Source organism: Oncorhynchus mykiss, chromosome 13 (genome assembly GCF_057628025.1).
Source record: "Oncorhynchus mykiss isolate SJ-2025 chromosome 13, ASM5762802v1, whole genome shotgun sequence".
Lineage (NCBI taxonomy): Eukaryota > Metazoa > Chordata > Actinopteri > Salmoniformes > Salmonidae > Oncorhynchus > Oncorhynchus mykiss.
The window spans coordinates 28,608,789-28,625,152 of NC_143034.1; the positions used below are offsets into that span (position 1 = coordinate 28,608,789).

At 42.6% G+C, this 16,364-nt stretch overlaps 1 protein-coding gene across 1 annotated transcript; it reads right to left on the reverse strand.

The window, feature by feature from the left end:
* Positions 1-407: 407 nt before the first annotated feature.
* Positions 408-16,119, reverse strand: LOC110485868 (hexokinase-1). Its single transcript, XM_021557067.3, has 18 exons — positions 15,360-16,119; positions 13,550-13,712; positions 11,189-11,337; positions 10,145-10,264; positions 9,250-9,345; positions 9,067-9,166; positions 8,631-8,814; positions 8,097-8,252; positions 7,693-7,926; positions 7,152-7,456; positions 6,634-6,782; positions 6,244-6,363; positions 5,569-5,664; positions 3,286-3,385; positions 2,845-3,028; positions 2,366-2,521; positions 1,805-2,038; positions 408-1,485 (listed from the first exon to the last, which is right to left on the reverse strand). Exons 1-18 carry the CDS (start codon positions 15,420-15,422, stop codon positions 1,335-1,337), a joined length of 2,760 nt encoding a protein of 919 aa, XP_021412742.1. The 5' UTR covers positions 15,423-16,119; the 3' UTR covers positions 408-1,334.
* Between the last annotated feature and the right edge of the window lie 245 nt (positions 16,120-16,364).

Consider the following 16,364-nt stretch of genomic DNA (forward strand, 5'->3'; position numbering starts at 1 on the left):
ACGTCTCAAATCAGTGAGAGCTTAACATTCTTCATCAAGAATATGGGCAACATGGAATGATTGACGATGGAAAAATGTGGGACTGTTGTTCCCAGGTGATAATTGGTACATTTACTATCAATATAGCATTACATTTTGGCGATGCTAATATTGGATGGCAACTGAGACAACCTTGTTCAATTTGTGTCCCGAGGCAAAACCATTCGAGAAGCACTGCTTTACCTAAACTAAGTTTAATATGGAATTTGGAACACCATGTTTAACTTGAATAAATTCAGTTTTTTCTTTGGTGATTGCCAACAAGGAAGAACCCTTGATTTCTGTCTATTTAGATTTAAAATAGTCCATCTATCATTGGAGTCTTTTGTCATCTCTTGAAATTCTAAGAAAGAGTCATCTCCACAGTATTTACTGCACAACAAAATATAATTTAATGAATTCACATGTCACAGTTTGAAACACAAATCTATTTTGATATATAAAATAAAAAGATCCAGTACCCTCCATTTGTCTCAGAATAAGGCATGCAGTCTCCATACAGCTTTGGACATGTAAAGCTACAGGTCATGTTACAGTAGGACTCACAGAGACATTCAGTCACAAGTACACACAGAAGCGCTCGGAGTAGCCACTCTTATCTTGGGGCCCATGAACATTTATTCTTTGTGTACACAATGCGTAGGTATAGGTGGGATTGAACACAAAACACAACACCTAAAGTATAGTAGTAATTCACATTTATGTAGCAACAAGGTAGAACACTTTAACTGGGGGGGGGGGGGGAGGGGGGATGTACTGTAGGTGGTATGTAAAATTATGACTTTTTACAGCCGTGACTCTTGCTTTCCACCCTATAAGCACAGAGGCCTTTTTGGAAAAGATATCTAAAGAGTGTAATCACTATAAAGGAGTTGTTAGTTTCATTCATTGGATCAAATGTTCACTGGTTCAATTGAGAGTTCCACCAAAATACTATTACTCTTGTAACTCGCATATCCAGGAGGAAAGTACAGAAAACTTTTTGGTTTAGTGCAAAATCCAACTTTTGTTATGCAATACACACATTTTGCACTATATTTATCAGATACTTAAGACAACAAGCTATGGAGGAAAATGTACAAACATTCTAAATAAATAAAGGTGAAATATTCTAGTATTTTTAATTCCCTATGCATGCGGACATGTTTCCGGCTGTGAGAGTGGCTAGGTGGGGCAGAGGTGGAGTCACGGCTGCCGGGTCGGGGCTATGGGGAGATGGAGAGAAGGGCTGTGCGGTGGGTGGAAGAAAAGTTGGAGTAGCAGGGCGTTGTCAAGGTGACGAGAGGGGCGGCTCATTACGCTTGCAGCGCCTCTTGTGCTCTCTGGCGACAGCCCACGGCTGTGATGAGGGCTGCACCCTTGCCGCTCCCATCCTCCGACAACAGGAAGTTGACGTTACACTTGGGGGCGAGCTCCTTCACTGTCTGGTGGAAGATCCGGGAAAAGCTGGAGAGACAGGGAGACAGGCACACATAGTCAGACGAGTATAAGGATAATTGTCTCTCATAGGACATATCACTGAATTGATGCGGATTCATTACAGTTGTACTCAGAGTTCTATTTCTATGATATCTAAGTAGACAAGATGTAGCAGATGTGAAATGTCCTTATCCTCCGACACTAATATCACACGTCATTATGGATATGCTTTTAATTTCCACCATTTAACATTTAAAGGAAGCTTTGGATTTAGTTTGCTATGAGTTAACACTGGCTCTCCTTTTTTCCATCTCCTTTCCTCTCTCTCTAATCCTCCATCACTCACTGTGGGTGCAGTTTGTAGAGTGTTCCGTCCACCCCCACAGTGACGTCCAGGTGGTCCAGCGCTCTGTTCTCGCGAATCTTGTCCACCACGCCGGCCATTCCGGCTCCGCAGATCTGAGCCGCACGGCGGGACACGGTGCTGCATACCTCCTTGACGATGATACTGTCGTCACATGTGCTGTCCAGACCCAGTTGCTGTAGGATGGCCCTGACCTGCAGCAAAGCCAGGCGATCGCTGGGGAAAGAAAGGGTTAAAGGTCAATCAAGAGCCATTGGGTCACTGGATACTGAATAGTTACTTGTGCATACAGGTAGGCCTAATATTGGTTACAGTCTCATAAAGGTGTCTGTATCATATTATTATGTGTTTGTAACAATGTAGATGCCATTGTTGTGAACAATTTGTAATTGTATTAAGTGTTGGTTCTCAACAGCGTATATAATCTCTGTACATCCAAAATTACAACAGGATAGTTATGCACACCCCCAGGCACATATCCTTAGTTAACAGGGTCAAATTTAAGTACAGCGAGATATTTTTTAGTTTAATCACATTCCCTACCTCTCTATCTGGGACAGGAACTTGGTCTCAAAGATGCCTCTGGTCTTCAGCGTCTCAGAGATCTTTCCACGAAACAGGAAGCCGCGCTTGGTCAGGTCAATCAGGATGTTCCTCACAATTTCTCCCAGGTACATGCCGCTACACATCTTCTCATACCTGAGACATGGAGTGAAACATACCCAAAGTTTGAGGCATATAACTTAATTATTTACTTAGGCCCATCTCTCCTCAGGGAGCTTAGTACAGTAGGCCATCTATGACTCTTAGTCTAACATACCAACAATCAAAACCAAGCACCGTTTTATTATGGATAACATTCAAGTATTTTAGAGTCAAGGATTCTGATTCAAATAAAGTACAGATGCACACTCAGGCCATTAACAAAACACTTAGGCCAAAAAAACAACAACCAAAAAAACTAATTTCAACCTATCCTGTGCTCAGAGAGCCATTTACTAGTTTGACTGTTCATTTGTCACCTCTGTTTGCCCTCGTTGAGTGAGTTCTCGTCCACGGCGCGGTCGTACTGCGTCCTGATATCGTCCAGGCACCCGTTGTCCCCGAAGGCACCCCACTCCATGTTGACGCACATGCGTCCCTCATTCCCCTCCACCGTCTCTATGTTCCTCATCTCCTCCATGTAACACGCATTACTGCCCGTACCTGTTAGAATGAACGTGACATCCCAGGTCTTAGGTCTATAATGCACATGACATCCCAGGTCTATAAATCTGTACAGTATTACATGTAATGCGGATATACTACTTATTACAATGTACATTACAGTAAATTATATACAATTTGGTATGAAAGTTTTAACCATTAGCTTTGTATCCAATTTCATCAAATTATTTTGCAATTGATAGAAAAAACAATTTTGTACTGTAAGTGTTGATTAAATTAAGTAGTGTCCTGTATACCTGCAATAAGTCCAACCTCACAGGTGGGCTCTTCATATGCACATGTCATCATTGTTCCAACAGTGTCGTTCACCACAGCTACCACATCCAGGTCAAACTCCTACACATACACACAAACAACATTATGAGTTGAACAGTACATTTGAGTGAGTTGAACTTTTCATTTTCTGCTTCACCCAATGCTTTAAATAGTAACCTCATTCGTCACCTTAATTTACTGTCACAACCAGAAAACAAACCTCCATTTAGAGTCATGCATCATGTCATAAAGCAAAAAACAAGAACACACAAACTGTAAATTGATTGAGTACATTTCAAATATTATTTTCAGTGTGGTTGTTTTTCTACGAATGAACCACTTTTCTCCCCTGGAAATGTTAGTGAATGGCTAGTTCAACTGAAAGATGATATCAGACATGGCAACCTTTCAAATAGCACTTTAAGAACAATGCAACCCACTGACCCTCCACACACTCATTATTATGCAGAAGCTCAGACAGGAGACAGACAGGCATACACACACACACACACACACACACACACACACACACACACACACACACACACACACACACACACACACACACTCAATTAACAAAGATATATCATATTCCCATTCCCATTTGTAAAGATCCTGATTTTTTTTTGCTGCTAGAACTATAAACTCGCAATTCGGGTCACAAAAATGGTCACGACAAACACTCAAGTTAATTTGACTTATACTTTGCCTATAAAGATTTACAGTCATTTTTGCATTCTTGTTTATTACAATTTTCTCATGTTAATAACATGCTATTTAAACAATTTCCACACCTCTGCATTGCGGTAGTCTCAGAAATCCAACACTAGGGACTGGTTTCAGTAATGGACTCTTATGTTATAGATGAACTAGGTCACTACATGATGGCTAGGTCACTATGTCGATAAAAAAAAAGCAATTATCTTGGCTCTCCCACAAATCACGAGGCAGTCAAGCCAGAATGTCGCGATTCAAAACCAAAGCTTAAAGGGAAAACTTTTGCAGTGGTTTTAGTTAAGGTAGTTGATGCAAAATAGCCACTTGCGAAATACACTCCTAAAAAATAACAAAAGTGATCTCCATCTTGCTAGCTAATATTTAGTATTTTATTGAAGCCGATAAAGTAGTGACCTAGGTAGTGACGTACTTCCTCTATGCCAAAATAGTCCATCATTGAAACCAGGCTCTAGTCACTGTGTTGCCCAGGGACAGGTTTTCGAGACTGGCATTGCAGTTCCGTTTTACCTTTTTTGTTTTTTTCCTGAATGAATTTACTCATTGACATTCAACTAATACTTACTCCATCCTCCATCTAAAAGGGTGAAATTGATAAAAAAAAAAGATACTGAGAAACATGTTGGTGTGTGATTTGGGCTGAGAACCCCTCAGAACAACAAGTCCAGAATGACTGAAGCACATTGAGTAAAACTGAATTTTTGCAGCACTGCTGAAAGTTGCCAATGGAGACATAGCATATGCTACTAGAATATGCGCCTAACGATAATTTAGGGTGATATGCTATTGTTTTAAAAATATATTGTTGTCTGGCATTTTCCATTGTTTAATAAATGTATACATTATTACCTGGGATGGTATCAGTATCTCCAACCGCATAGAGTGATTTATTGTTGATAAATGGTTTTATGAATGAGATCAACCATTATGTGGGCTGTTAATGTTGATGGTGACTGAGACAGTGCATGAGTGTAATGAGAGTTCCACACAGTATTGCCAATTTAGCAATTTTGTTGCTAGTTTTAGTGAGTTTTCAGACCCCTCCAGTGACTTTTATTTGGGTAAAAGGGCCTAGCAACAAATTCAGCTACTTTTCAGGCTGTCTTTGGGGAGTTTTGCCACCAAGGGTTTCTATGGTTTTGATAGCATTTAGCGACTTTTCCCACTCAAACCTTTCTTCCGCAAACAATGGGAGAAGCTGTCTGTGCAAGAAAAGTCACTGCAATGGTGCACACACAGGCAGAGAAGCACAAGGGAAGGGGGTGTGAGGTGGGAGAGGTGGCGAAAATGCTATGTCGGGGACTGCAGCTGTGCAGGGCAAATTGGTGCTGTGACTCGTCATGGCAACGGCAAAACGTCATCTAGCGACTTCTAGCGACAAATCAATGAGCCAGTAGTGATTCTCACTGAAACATTGTTGGCAACTGGTTCCACACCAGTTATTTGATTCTACTCTATGGAGTTATATTGTGGGGAGGTGTTACATATTATCACAGTGGTGTGAAATAAGGCGTGGTGTCCAACCTCACCTCTTTCCTCTTGATGCCCTCCCGGAGAAGCTCCACCACGTCTTCACCCTCACAGTCTGTGCATTTGAAGCCTTTGGTCCAGTTCACAAGGATACCCTGAAAAACAGAAAAGGCACTTTTTGGTTACACTACGATCACCTAGAGCTGGACGATATGGCCAAAAATCCATATTGCGATAAATTATGTTAATTTATGCAATAACGCTAAATAGAACAATACATTTATAACAATGCACACCACAGTTATTTTTTATTACACTTTAAACAAAAACAAAGATTTATTGTTGTAGCCATCAAATGTCCCATTAACAATCACCCATATTAGCAAACTTATTTAATTTCAAACTTCACATTTCTCTAGTATAGGCTACTTATCTATTTAATGATATCAGCAAAATACCTTTAATAAGTGGTCGGTGTCAATCATTTTCGGTTTATCGTCCCCGCTCTACGATCACCATAATACATTAACTTGATATTCGGTGCATCCACATATTTTATAGTTATAGCAGACATGACTGTCACTCTGAGAACGATCAATGATATATACTGTGAAATGCGAATGTTGATCATAATTGTCAGTGAGAGTGATTCCATTTTTGGAGGATCATGCATAACAGGATATATTTTGGGTTCCCATCCAGGGTAGATGTTAGCCAGCAGATAAACTACTTACCGCATCCAGGCTCTTCTGGTGGCAGGGGAAGGAAAAGGTGAAGCCCAGAGGCAGACGGGCGCTCTTCATGCCCATGTAGTCCAGGAAGTCAGAGATGCAGTACACAATGTGGTCAAAGAGCTGGAGGAAACGGTGGAAAAAACATCTTTAATCATACGCTGACTGCATTCATTAATTCATAAATTATGAGTTTAATGATTCATTGGCTTGATGATGTGCTGACTGTATTTCAGTGCAGACAGAAATAAATTCGACTCAATTTATGGATGGAGAAATTACTGAAGTACGTATCTGGACATTTGAAAATGGATGAATCATAGTTCATGAATTGAGACCTAATCTAATGGCGTTTTTGCTAATGAAATTTAGTATTTTGAGCCATTGCTTTACCTCCTCTCCCGTGCCCTGCATGACCTCGATGGGAATGGCGTAGATTTTGTTGTGCATCTCCACTGTACGCCTTTTCCCACTACGGATCTTAACCAGCAGCACCCGGAAGTTTGTCCCTCCCAGATCCAGAGCCAGGAAATCCCCATTTTCTGTAACACGAGGGCTGGCTAATTAGATAATGATATTACAATACCATACAAACTACCACTATTTCCATAAGATATTCTCATGCTTCAAATGTTGATCCTCATAGATTATACAAAAGGTACAAAAAGTAGACCAATTATGAAAGCACTGAAGCTTTTAAACTTTTTTGGGGGTCAGTCCCATTTTATTCCCTAACAGTTGAACAAGGAATTCCTCCATGGAGGTGTAATTTATTTCCTGAATCGGCTACATTTCAGATAGAACTGATTCCCGCCAACTCTGAATAGTGGTGATAAGATATATTAATTCCTTCTTTAAATCCTTCCTGCTATCCATCCATCCATCCTTCCACAACCCCTCCTATCGGTCACCTGTTCCATCAGGCGTGCTGCGCACGTAGGTGGGCAGCATCTTGACGGTGGCCGAGTCGTGAGTCTTTTTCCCCAGGCCGTTCTCGATCTCCGTCCTCATCCTTTTCTTCACCTCCAGCAGCTGGGCTTTGCTCAGACGGAACTCAGCCAGTGTCTGGGCGATCTGGCGCGTCTGGTCAGCCAGACGGTATGCCACCGCCGTCACCATGGCAGCACCCTTAGCACTTCCGCTCTCGGACAGCAGGAAACGGACGTCAGAGTCGGGCACCAAACGCCGCACCGTCTTGTGGAGACGCCGGGCATATCTGCAGAGAGAGGAGAAGGGCGGATGGATGGAAGAGATTACAAGCTGTTTGGATTTCTGTATTGAAGCCTAGTACTCTGGGAAATGTCAATCTTGATAAGTTATTGCGTCATCACTTGTGGTAGAGACCAGCATATTTTTTGACACCTGTGGCTATTTTGAAATTCCTTCCTGTTCTCTTATTGTGTTCTTGCACAGAGGAGGTCCTATCGACCTCCAGTAGGATTGAGTACTCACTGAGGGTGCATCTTGTACATCGACCCATCAATGCCCACAGTGGTGCGCAGGCGGGCGACTCCCTTGTTGTCCTTCAGCCGAGTAAGGATACCTCCCAGTGTAGCTGCGATGAGGTTCGCAGAGCGGAAGGATACGATGGTGCACACGTGTTGCACGGCAACACAGTCCTCTTGAGAAGGCTCCACACCAAGCCTCGTTAGAATCTCTTTGCATTTGGTCAGGCCTTCCTTGCTCCTGTCATGGGGAGAGAGAGGTCAATGGCAAGTATTTATGTAGTGCTTGAGCTCTACAACTCACTTAGCCTCAAATAACTTTTCATTGTATGTAATGGAGGTCATATAGTCCACAAAAACAATGGAGTGTATATTTTCCTTTTAAGAAACTGTCCATGGTTGACCTCTTACTTCTCAATGGCTGAAACATGCTTAGTTTCGATCTTCCCTTTTGTCAGAAGTTCGGGGGTTATCCGACCCTCGAACAGCAGTCCCTCCTTGGCCATCTTGACCAGGATGAGGCGGACCAGCTCTCCCATGAACATCCCGCTGGCCATCTTCTCAAAACTTCCCAGACAAAGACACAACAGAGACACTGTCAGTTGATTTTTAGGGCTTATAAACAAATACACAGCTTTACGTTCTCTGAGGATTTATTGTTATGTAACATGACTCTTCCTGGAGATTTTGTAAATACCTGCTTGGGTTAAACAATGGCTACAATGTTTTCTGTTTTATCTTGGCGGTGAGGGTGGCAAGCCCCTGGCCTGGAGCCCTATATATTTATCACTTGTAGTGCAAAAAAGTGACTGATTCAATGGAAGTTTAACTGACAAATTGCACTGGAATTAGCTTTAGGTTATAACTCCGTTATAGCAACAACCATAAACACATATTCCACATAGCAGTCCTGAGTACAATGCAGGCCCTGCAGTCTTGACTTACAGCTGTTTCCCAGGGTTGAGGGAGCCTCGGTCGATCTCCCGGTCAAACTCTGTACGGAGGTCCTCCAGGGACCCGTCGTCCCCGAACGCCCCCCACTCTGTGTTGATACACATCCTGCCCTCGTCTCCCTCCACCATGTCAATGTGCCGCAGCTCCTCCATATAGCAGGCATTAGTACCAGTACCTGAAAGTACACCCAGCCTAGTAAATAACCTGTCTGGAGCACTACGGCAAGCCACAGGAGAATACTGTTCCACAAAATCGACATCTGCTTAATTTTCATTAGAGCTGTTCCTCTCTGTGTAGAATTTAGAATTAACATGAGTCTACAAAGCCACGGCCATTCTTTGCCATTGGCAAGCTGAACATTTCTTTTACCACCTTTTATCAATAACCCTTTTGTGCAATAATTGTATTGAATGTTGTGTATCCTCACCTATGATGATGCCAACTTCACATCGTTGATCGTCGAACCCACAGGTCATCATCGTTCCGGTTGTGTCATTGACCACTGCCATGATGTCAGCTTCATAGTCCTGACAAATACAATATGTTTTCTAAATCTCTTCTAGTGGCACACGTGGTAATTCAATTATTGTTAAGAAATAAGAAAGCTCACCCCTCGTTTCTTGATGGCCTTGTTCAGAAGCTTCACGACATCCATGCCTTCTACACCACTCACTTTGAACTTCTTTGTCCAAGTCACTAAGACGGCCTGTAATAGACAGCACTTTCTTTAATAAATCTGTCCTATGACCACCTAGAGCTAGTCTTAGGTAGTCTTAGCTAGTCTTAGCTAGTCTTGGCTAGTGTCGGCTAGTGTTGGCTAGTGCTGGCTAGTGTCGGCTAGTGCTGGCTAGTGTTGGCTAGTGCTGGCTAGTGTCGGCTAGTGTTGGCTAGTGTCGGCTAGTGTCGGCTAGTGTTGGCTAGTGTCGGCTAGTGTCGGCTAGTGTTGGCTAGTGTTGGCTAGTGCTGGCTAGTGTCGGCTAGTGCTGGCTAGTGTCGGCTAGTGCTGGCTAGTGTTGGCTAGTGCTGGCTAGTGTCGGCTAGTGTTGGCTAGTGTCGGCTAGTGTCGGCTAGTCTTAGCTAGTCTTGGCTAGTGTCGGCTAGTGTTGGCTAGTGCTGGCTAGTGTTGGCTAGTGCTGGCTAGTGTCGGCTAGTGCTGGCTAGTGTTGGCTAGTGCTGGCTAGTGTCGGCTAGTGTTGGCTAGTGTCGGCTAGTGTCGGCTAGTGTTGGCTAGTGTCGGCTAGTGTTGGCTTTGTGGACTTTCTTTTTTATTACATCATTTTTTTAATTAGGATTTTGTCCCCCCAGGCAGGTATCACCCCCACAGTTATTTACTCTACAACAGAACTGTACAAACTCAAACCCTAAAAGTTGTCTTATACTTTAATATATATTTATATTATAATGATATTATATAAATATATTATAATGCCATTTATTATGGTTTCTCAACATCTCAAATAAAGCATTAAAACATTATAAATGCATACATTATTGGAACCTCTTACCTCGTCCAGTTTAGTTTGTGCACATGGGAAGGAGAATGTGAATCCTACAGGGAGTTTTTTATCCTTGATCTTTTGTTTCTCCATGAAGTCACCAAGGCATTCTGCGACATGGTCAAAGAGCTACAGACATAAAAATAACTTGCATTGAGGTGTGAGACAGAAGCACGTAGTTATACAATTACACATAATAACAGTAGCAGCAAGGCAACCCTATTGGCTTATCAAACACTTAATTAACAATTAAACTGGTTTGAATTGGTGAATCATCCCCATATTATTACTTACCCTCTTGCTCTTCTGCACCCCAGTATCTCTACTTGCACATCATCATCTGCACATCTATCACTCCAGTATTACTGCAAAATTGTAATTATTTTTGCCTCTAGGGCCTATTTATTGCCTGCCTCCCTACTCTTCTACATTTGCACACACTGTACATAGATTTTTCTATTTTTCTTTCTTTTGTGTTATTGACTGTACGTTTGTTTATGTGTAGCTCTGTGTTATTGTTTTTGTCACATTGCTTTGCTTTATCTTGGCCAGGGCGCAGTTGTAAATGAGAACTTGTTCTCAACTGGCCTACCCGGTTAAATAAAGATGAAAAAATAAAAAATCATGATGGTGGCCAGCAGTTCTTCAAGTCAGTCCTATCGGTTACAGCATGGAATGTTTTTTGTTTCAACCAATCACAATTGATCTCTCCCGTTACAGAATTGTTGTGGGTATCACGTTACTGTTGCCAACTGCCCTCTCTCGGGGAGTTTCAACAGTCAACAGAGGTCAACAGTGTTGTGATGGGGGTCTTGATGTCACATCCACTTCATAGGACAAACAGATCCATACAACAATACTGAGTGACTGCTTTTATACAAAGTGATCCTTATTGTTTATTGAGAACCTCTGATGTGAGTGAATGAGACTATAGGTGAAGGTCTGGGAGTGTTTGGGGAGTTTTGAGGATTTTTTGTTGTATTTTAGTGTGTTTTGTTTTGTTTTTGAGGGTGTTTGGTTTGTTTTTTGGTGGTGTTTTGTGGTGTTGTTGACCTGCGTCCCACTCCCATGGATAATGTCCTCAGGGGTCTCGTAGACCAGGCTTTCCATCTGAACCGGCTGCTTCTTGTCTTGTGTCACCTTCACACGCAGGATACGGAAGTTGGAGCCACCCAGATCCAGAGCTAAGAAATCCCCCTTTTCTGTCAGATTGGAGAAAATGAAATAAAAACGCAGAAAAAAATACAACATTAACTATTTTCTAGTGTCTTTCAAGCAGTGTGTTACTAACTACAACATTAATTTTAGGTGAACTGAATTGATTGCCTGCCAGGTGGTATATATCAGGATTATATGTCATTATAGGAAGGGAGACAAAATCATACTATGTCCTCAAAAGGTAAAGCAAGGCCTGTTTATATTGATTGTATAGATCAGGCACCAAGCTGATCTAATTACATTACATCTGTCTGGTGTTGACCACAGAGCATTATCACAATCTGTTCCCTTGACCTGTCTGGAATGAAATGTCACTGAGCTGTATTGGATGGAGGTGTGTCTGATGGCCTACAGACTAGAGGATGACTCCATTTGTAGCTGCCATTAAAGCAAAGTAGAATTCTATCCTCAGGCTAACTAGGTAATGTTCTGTTATAACACTGTTATAGAGTACTGCTGTTCCATCTAGATTGTAGTTTACAGTAAAGGGCCAACAGTTAAAAGCATTCTCCACTGTTGATATTCATTGTGCCTTACTCTGTAAAGAAACCATCACAGAAAATATATTACTTGTGTTGCTATCTTGTTGATCATGGCGTTGATGGCTTGTAATTTGCCTGTGTAACTAAGTAAATTGTTGATAATACTTTTACACACATCTCACATACTTGATACATATCAGTTGTCAGCTGTCACCATAGTCTCAACTTTGAACTTTGACTGAATCCCCCTTCCCGGACCCCCTCATGTCCAGTGGCTGAAAACGATGGCTATTTATAACATGCGAGATGACAGGGAACTGCTCAAGGCAGAATGGCTTTATGAAACAACCCCTCTGCAAGGCTAGCCTTGTTGGGCCTTGGCATTTACTGTCCATAGGCCACTCTGTTTACAAACAAAGATAGGCCACCCTGGTCTATGCATAGGTTGGATGTTTGGAGTTAACCTCTTGACAATGTCCTCTACTCTCAGCAGTGGCCTCTACAATCAGCAGTCGGCTCTACTATCAGTGGCCTCTACTATCAGCAAGTTCAAAATAGCTTTCTAACATTTTATTATCAGGCAACATTTTACGTATAGTATTTCCCCTCCCCTTCTCCAAAGTAATAACTTTATGCCTGTTGACATTCAACATTACATTTGTTAATGTAACCCAATAATCTAGTTATTAATTGACGAGGGCTGGGCATTTTAACTGATGTTGAAAGGCAATCAGCAGTAAACAAACAAGGAAACAGACAGTGAACTCAACTCCTCTTTTTTTAATGTCTTAAACTATAAATCTTACCTGTAACTTTAAACTAAACTACAACATATACATTTTATATACTATAAACTGAAAAAAATCACTCCAACTGTCCCCAATAAACCCAACTACACTAACGGTAGATCCCTGCATCATTTTGCACGAGCTCAGTGTCTCTGTATCTAGCAGTTGAATGATCAGCGTCAGCGATATTAAATGTTATCGTGCACTGCTATACCACAGCTAATTATACTGACAGCCCATAGACATTCTAGTGGCCACAGAGAGCACTGCTTTGCTCCTGGGCTCACAACAATGGCGCTAGGTGGCCATATGACCTGCCAAGTTCAAATACAGGGGCCACACAGTACACACAAAAAGCCTAATGTCACAGAATGGCACTGGACATTTAAAACAACTCAGCACATTTTTGCAGGACAGATAAAGCTGGGAGTGTAGTGTGTGCTGTAAAGTGCTTACAGTATAAACACTATTTTCTATGTAGAGTTAAAGGTCCAATAGTGGTAATTTGGTGCTTTTACTGTAGAAGTAACCTGAAAGGACATGCCAGTAGATATGCAAGCTGCAGGTCAAAATGGGATCCATGCCATTATCCTATGATTATGAATGTATAGGTTTTTTTGTTATGCAGAGAGGCAGCTAACATCATCAGTGTGGATTATTTCCAATGTGTATATTGCTGTACTTTAAGAGATTGAACGGGATAATCACGTTCCAATTTGTAACATATTAAATTAATTTTAATTCGTAACATATCATCCGAATTGCAGGAAAATTATTATTGTAATTTTTTGCAGGATATAACATATAATACGAAATAGATGACTTTGTGCACAATTTTCGGGGACCTGTTTTGGCTCGTGAACCAACTGAGCCACACAGAACCACTATTGTTTTGAAGTTTACTCTGTATTAACTTGACACTTTACCTGATCCATCAGGGATGGACCTGACAAAGGTGGGCAGCATCTTGACGGTCGCGGTGGTGTTGGTGTCGCGGCCCAGCCCGTTCTCCAGCTCCCGCCGGAACCGACACTTGATGTCATGCAGCGTCTCGTCAGAGAAACGCATGGAGTAAAGGTACTTGTCGATCTATAGACCACCGCAGGAAAGAATGGATACAATATGTTATGATGATATGTCATCATGATACAGTATATACAAGGATTAGGGTCATGAGTTTTTACTGACCCTATTATGTATCGTTATGATACTGTATATTACTCAACCAATGATGGAGTGCAGGTACTTAGCAATATGAAGACAGACAGACATTACAAGTTGTTATATTATTCCAGAGTGCAATGGAACACAATCCAGAGGGAACAACTGGATAGGATCCACAGATTATTATATCATCTCTTGCAGTGGCATTAGTATTCACCAGTCGCTATGGGGCTCCAAAAAGAAGAGCTGAGCTGAACAATATTACTGCTGTAGAGCCGATAGCTGGAGAATGATTGTCCTGAAATAAATAGCATTGTGCAGCCTTCACATAGAGGCGAGTATGTGTGTGGCGATAGTAATTTAGTAGTAGTAGGCTACAAACATTATGTAATGCATGCTATCAGAGACCATCTGTTTTCATCACAATGATAAATACTAGTACAATTTTGGTACAATGTTTTATCATTAAGATATATTAGAATTTATTATGAGAATATTAAATTAAGTATAGTAGTAGTATAATATACTGTCATAATAATTGACGTCATAAAATATTTTGCTGAATCAGCTCTCGTACTGGTCTTAATCAGGATTGTGATGGTTAACTGGGTTTATTCCCAGGGGCCTGAACATTTTCACTGCTGTGGTGAATCACACATTAGCTAGCTACAGTACTAGGGGCACGTGCACATGCTGCACTACACGTCACGCATGACATCACAAATCCTGTCCCACACTCCATCAGAGAATGAGCCAATCTGTCTTTACTCAGTCTCTAGGGGATGTCACACAGGTCAAGTCAAAACCAATGGATTTATTAATGTATAATGTGTGTCCTGAGACAACTAGATGCTCTCTCTGATGCTTGTCTGACATCTACATGTCGTGCCTTGTTTCTGTTCTGAAGTCAACATCTGTCTATCACTAACGGGCATGTTCCCTCCTATCCACAGGAATGAGCGAGGGAATTGATTTGGTTACAGGCCTAGTGTCAGGGGGGCAGGATGGTGAGGCAAGGTGTGGTTTGGCATTTTAACCATTTCCATGACGATGGAGAGGGAGAGACCAAGGGAGGAGTCAGAGAGAGAGAGAGAGAGAGAGAGAGAAGAGGGGGAAGGAGAGAGGAAGTGCTCACTGCTTCCTTCCCAGCAGCCCCTAGCTCACAGACACCTGTCTGCTTCAGACGCTATGGCAACGGATGCCCCGGAAACGCTCCTTAGCGAGGAGAGGGGGGCTAGCATGCACTGCATCACGACCACCACCAGCTAGCCCACCCAGCTGGCACATCCTAATCTCAAGGACACACACTGCATTTATTACAAACTGCACACTCCTGTTCCAATACTTACTCTAGACAAGACTAACCACTCATCAAAATTAAATCAGATGTCCATCATGGCATCCCTCCCAAAGCTCCGTCCTCGCCCAGCCTCATCAAACGCCCCAGAGACATATTGATATGCATGGAGCATCAACCATCCACCGGTGACCATGGCTGTCAGTAGCATCTACACTTACAAAACTGACCCATTCTAGAGAGAAGAGTACAGTAAAAGTGTTGTAGTCACTCACCTTCTTAACCTGGTCATCCTTCAGCTCAGTGAAGTAATATGCCAGAAGCTGTGCCGCTATCATCCTGCCTGCACGTATGCGAGGGCTGTCAGCGACTGACGGACGGAGGTGAGAGAAAAGGGAGGAAAGAACAACCGATATCGAAGCTCTCGTTTGTCCTTCACTGATCCCTTCTTTATCCTAATGTGAAGAAAAGCAGGCCTGAGCTGCCCTAGTCCCACTTGAAGAGAGTTGTGAGGTAAAAGTGCTAGTAAAACAGTGAAGAGGAAGAAGCTATGCCTGGGTTGCACACACACAGGCACACACACAGTGTCTTGTCTGTGTCTCAGTGCTGTGGTGCTAGCTTTCCTAGCTTCTCTCTGCTAGCTGCCTGGCTGTCGGTGAATGCAGTGCTGCACTGGAATGGTGGTCAGCTATGCCCTGCCCCCACTGTACACTCTGATTGGCTGAGCCGGGGCTGCTGGGGTAGGGGTATGGCAAGGGGAGGGTGGGCTGAGGACTTCACCTTCAGCTCAGCAAAGGAGGAGAGGAGCGGGGGATAGGAAGAGAGAGATAGAGTTGGGAGATGGGGATTGCAAGAGAAATGGATAAGGGAGGAAGTGGAGGATTAGTTGATACAGTATCCCACCCCTCTGCTCACAGCAGCAGAGAGAGAGAGAGAGATCGAAAGAGAGGGATAGAGAAAAGGGGGCACGTGACAGACATGCCGGCCGGGAGAGACGCCTGGCCGGCATGTCTCATGTTACCACAGCATCCAAGGGAGGACGTGCAAGTGGGAGGGCAGTCACATGATGATGTCATTCCTCTCTGCATCACCATCCTCATGCTGGGGCATCAGCTGGATGAGGGGAGGTGACTGAAGGGCATCCTGACAGATAGCATCACAAACCAGCAGCTAAAGCTCTAGGGAAATATATAGTAATATACTTTAGGTAAGGTCTCTGAGTTAAGTGTTTGTGTTTGTGACACCTTTTCTACTTCCATTGCCCCATCAAAGTTTCATGT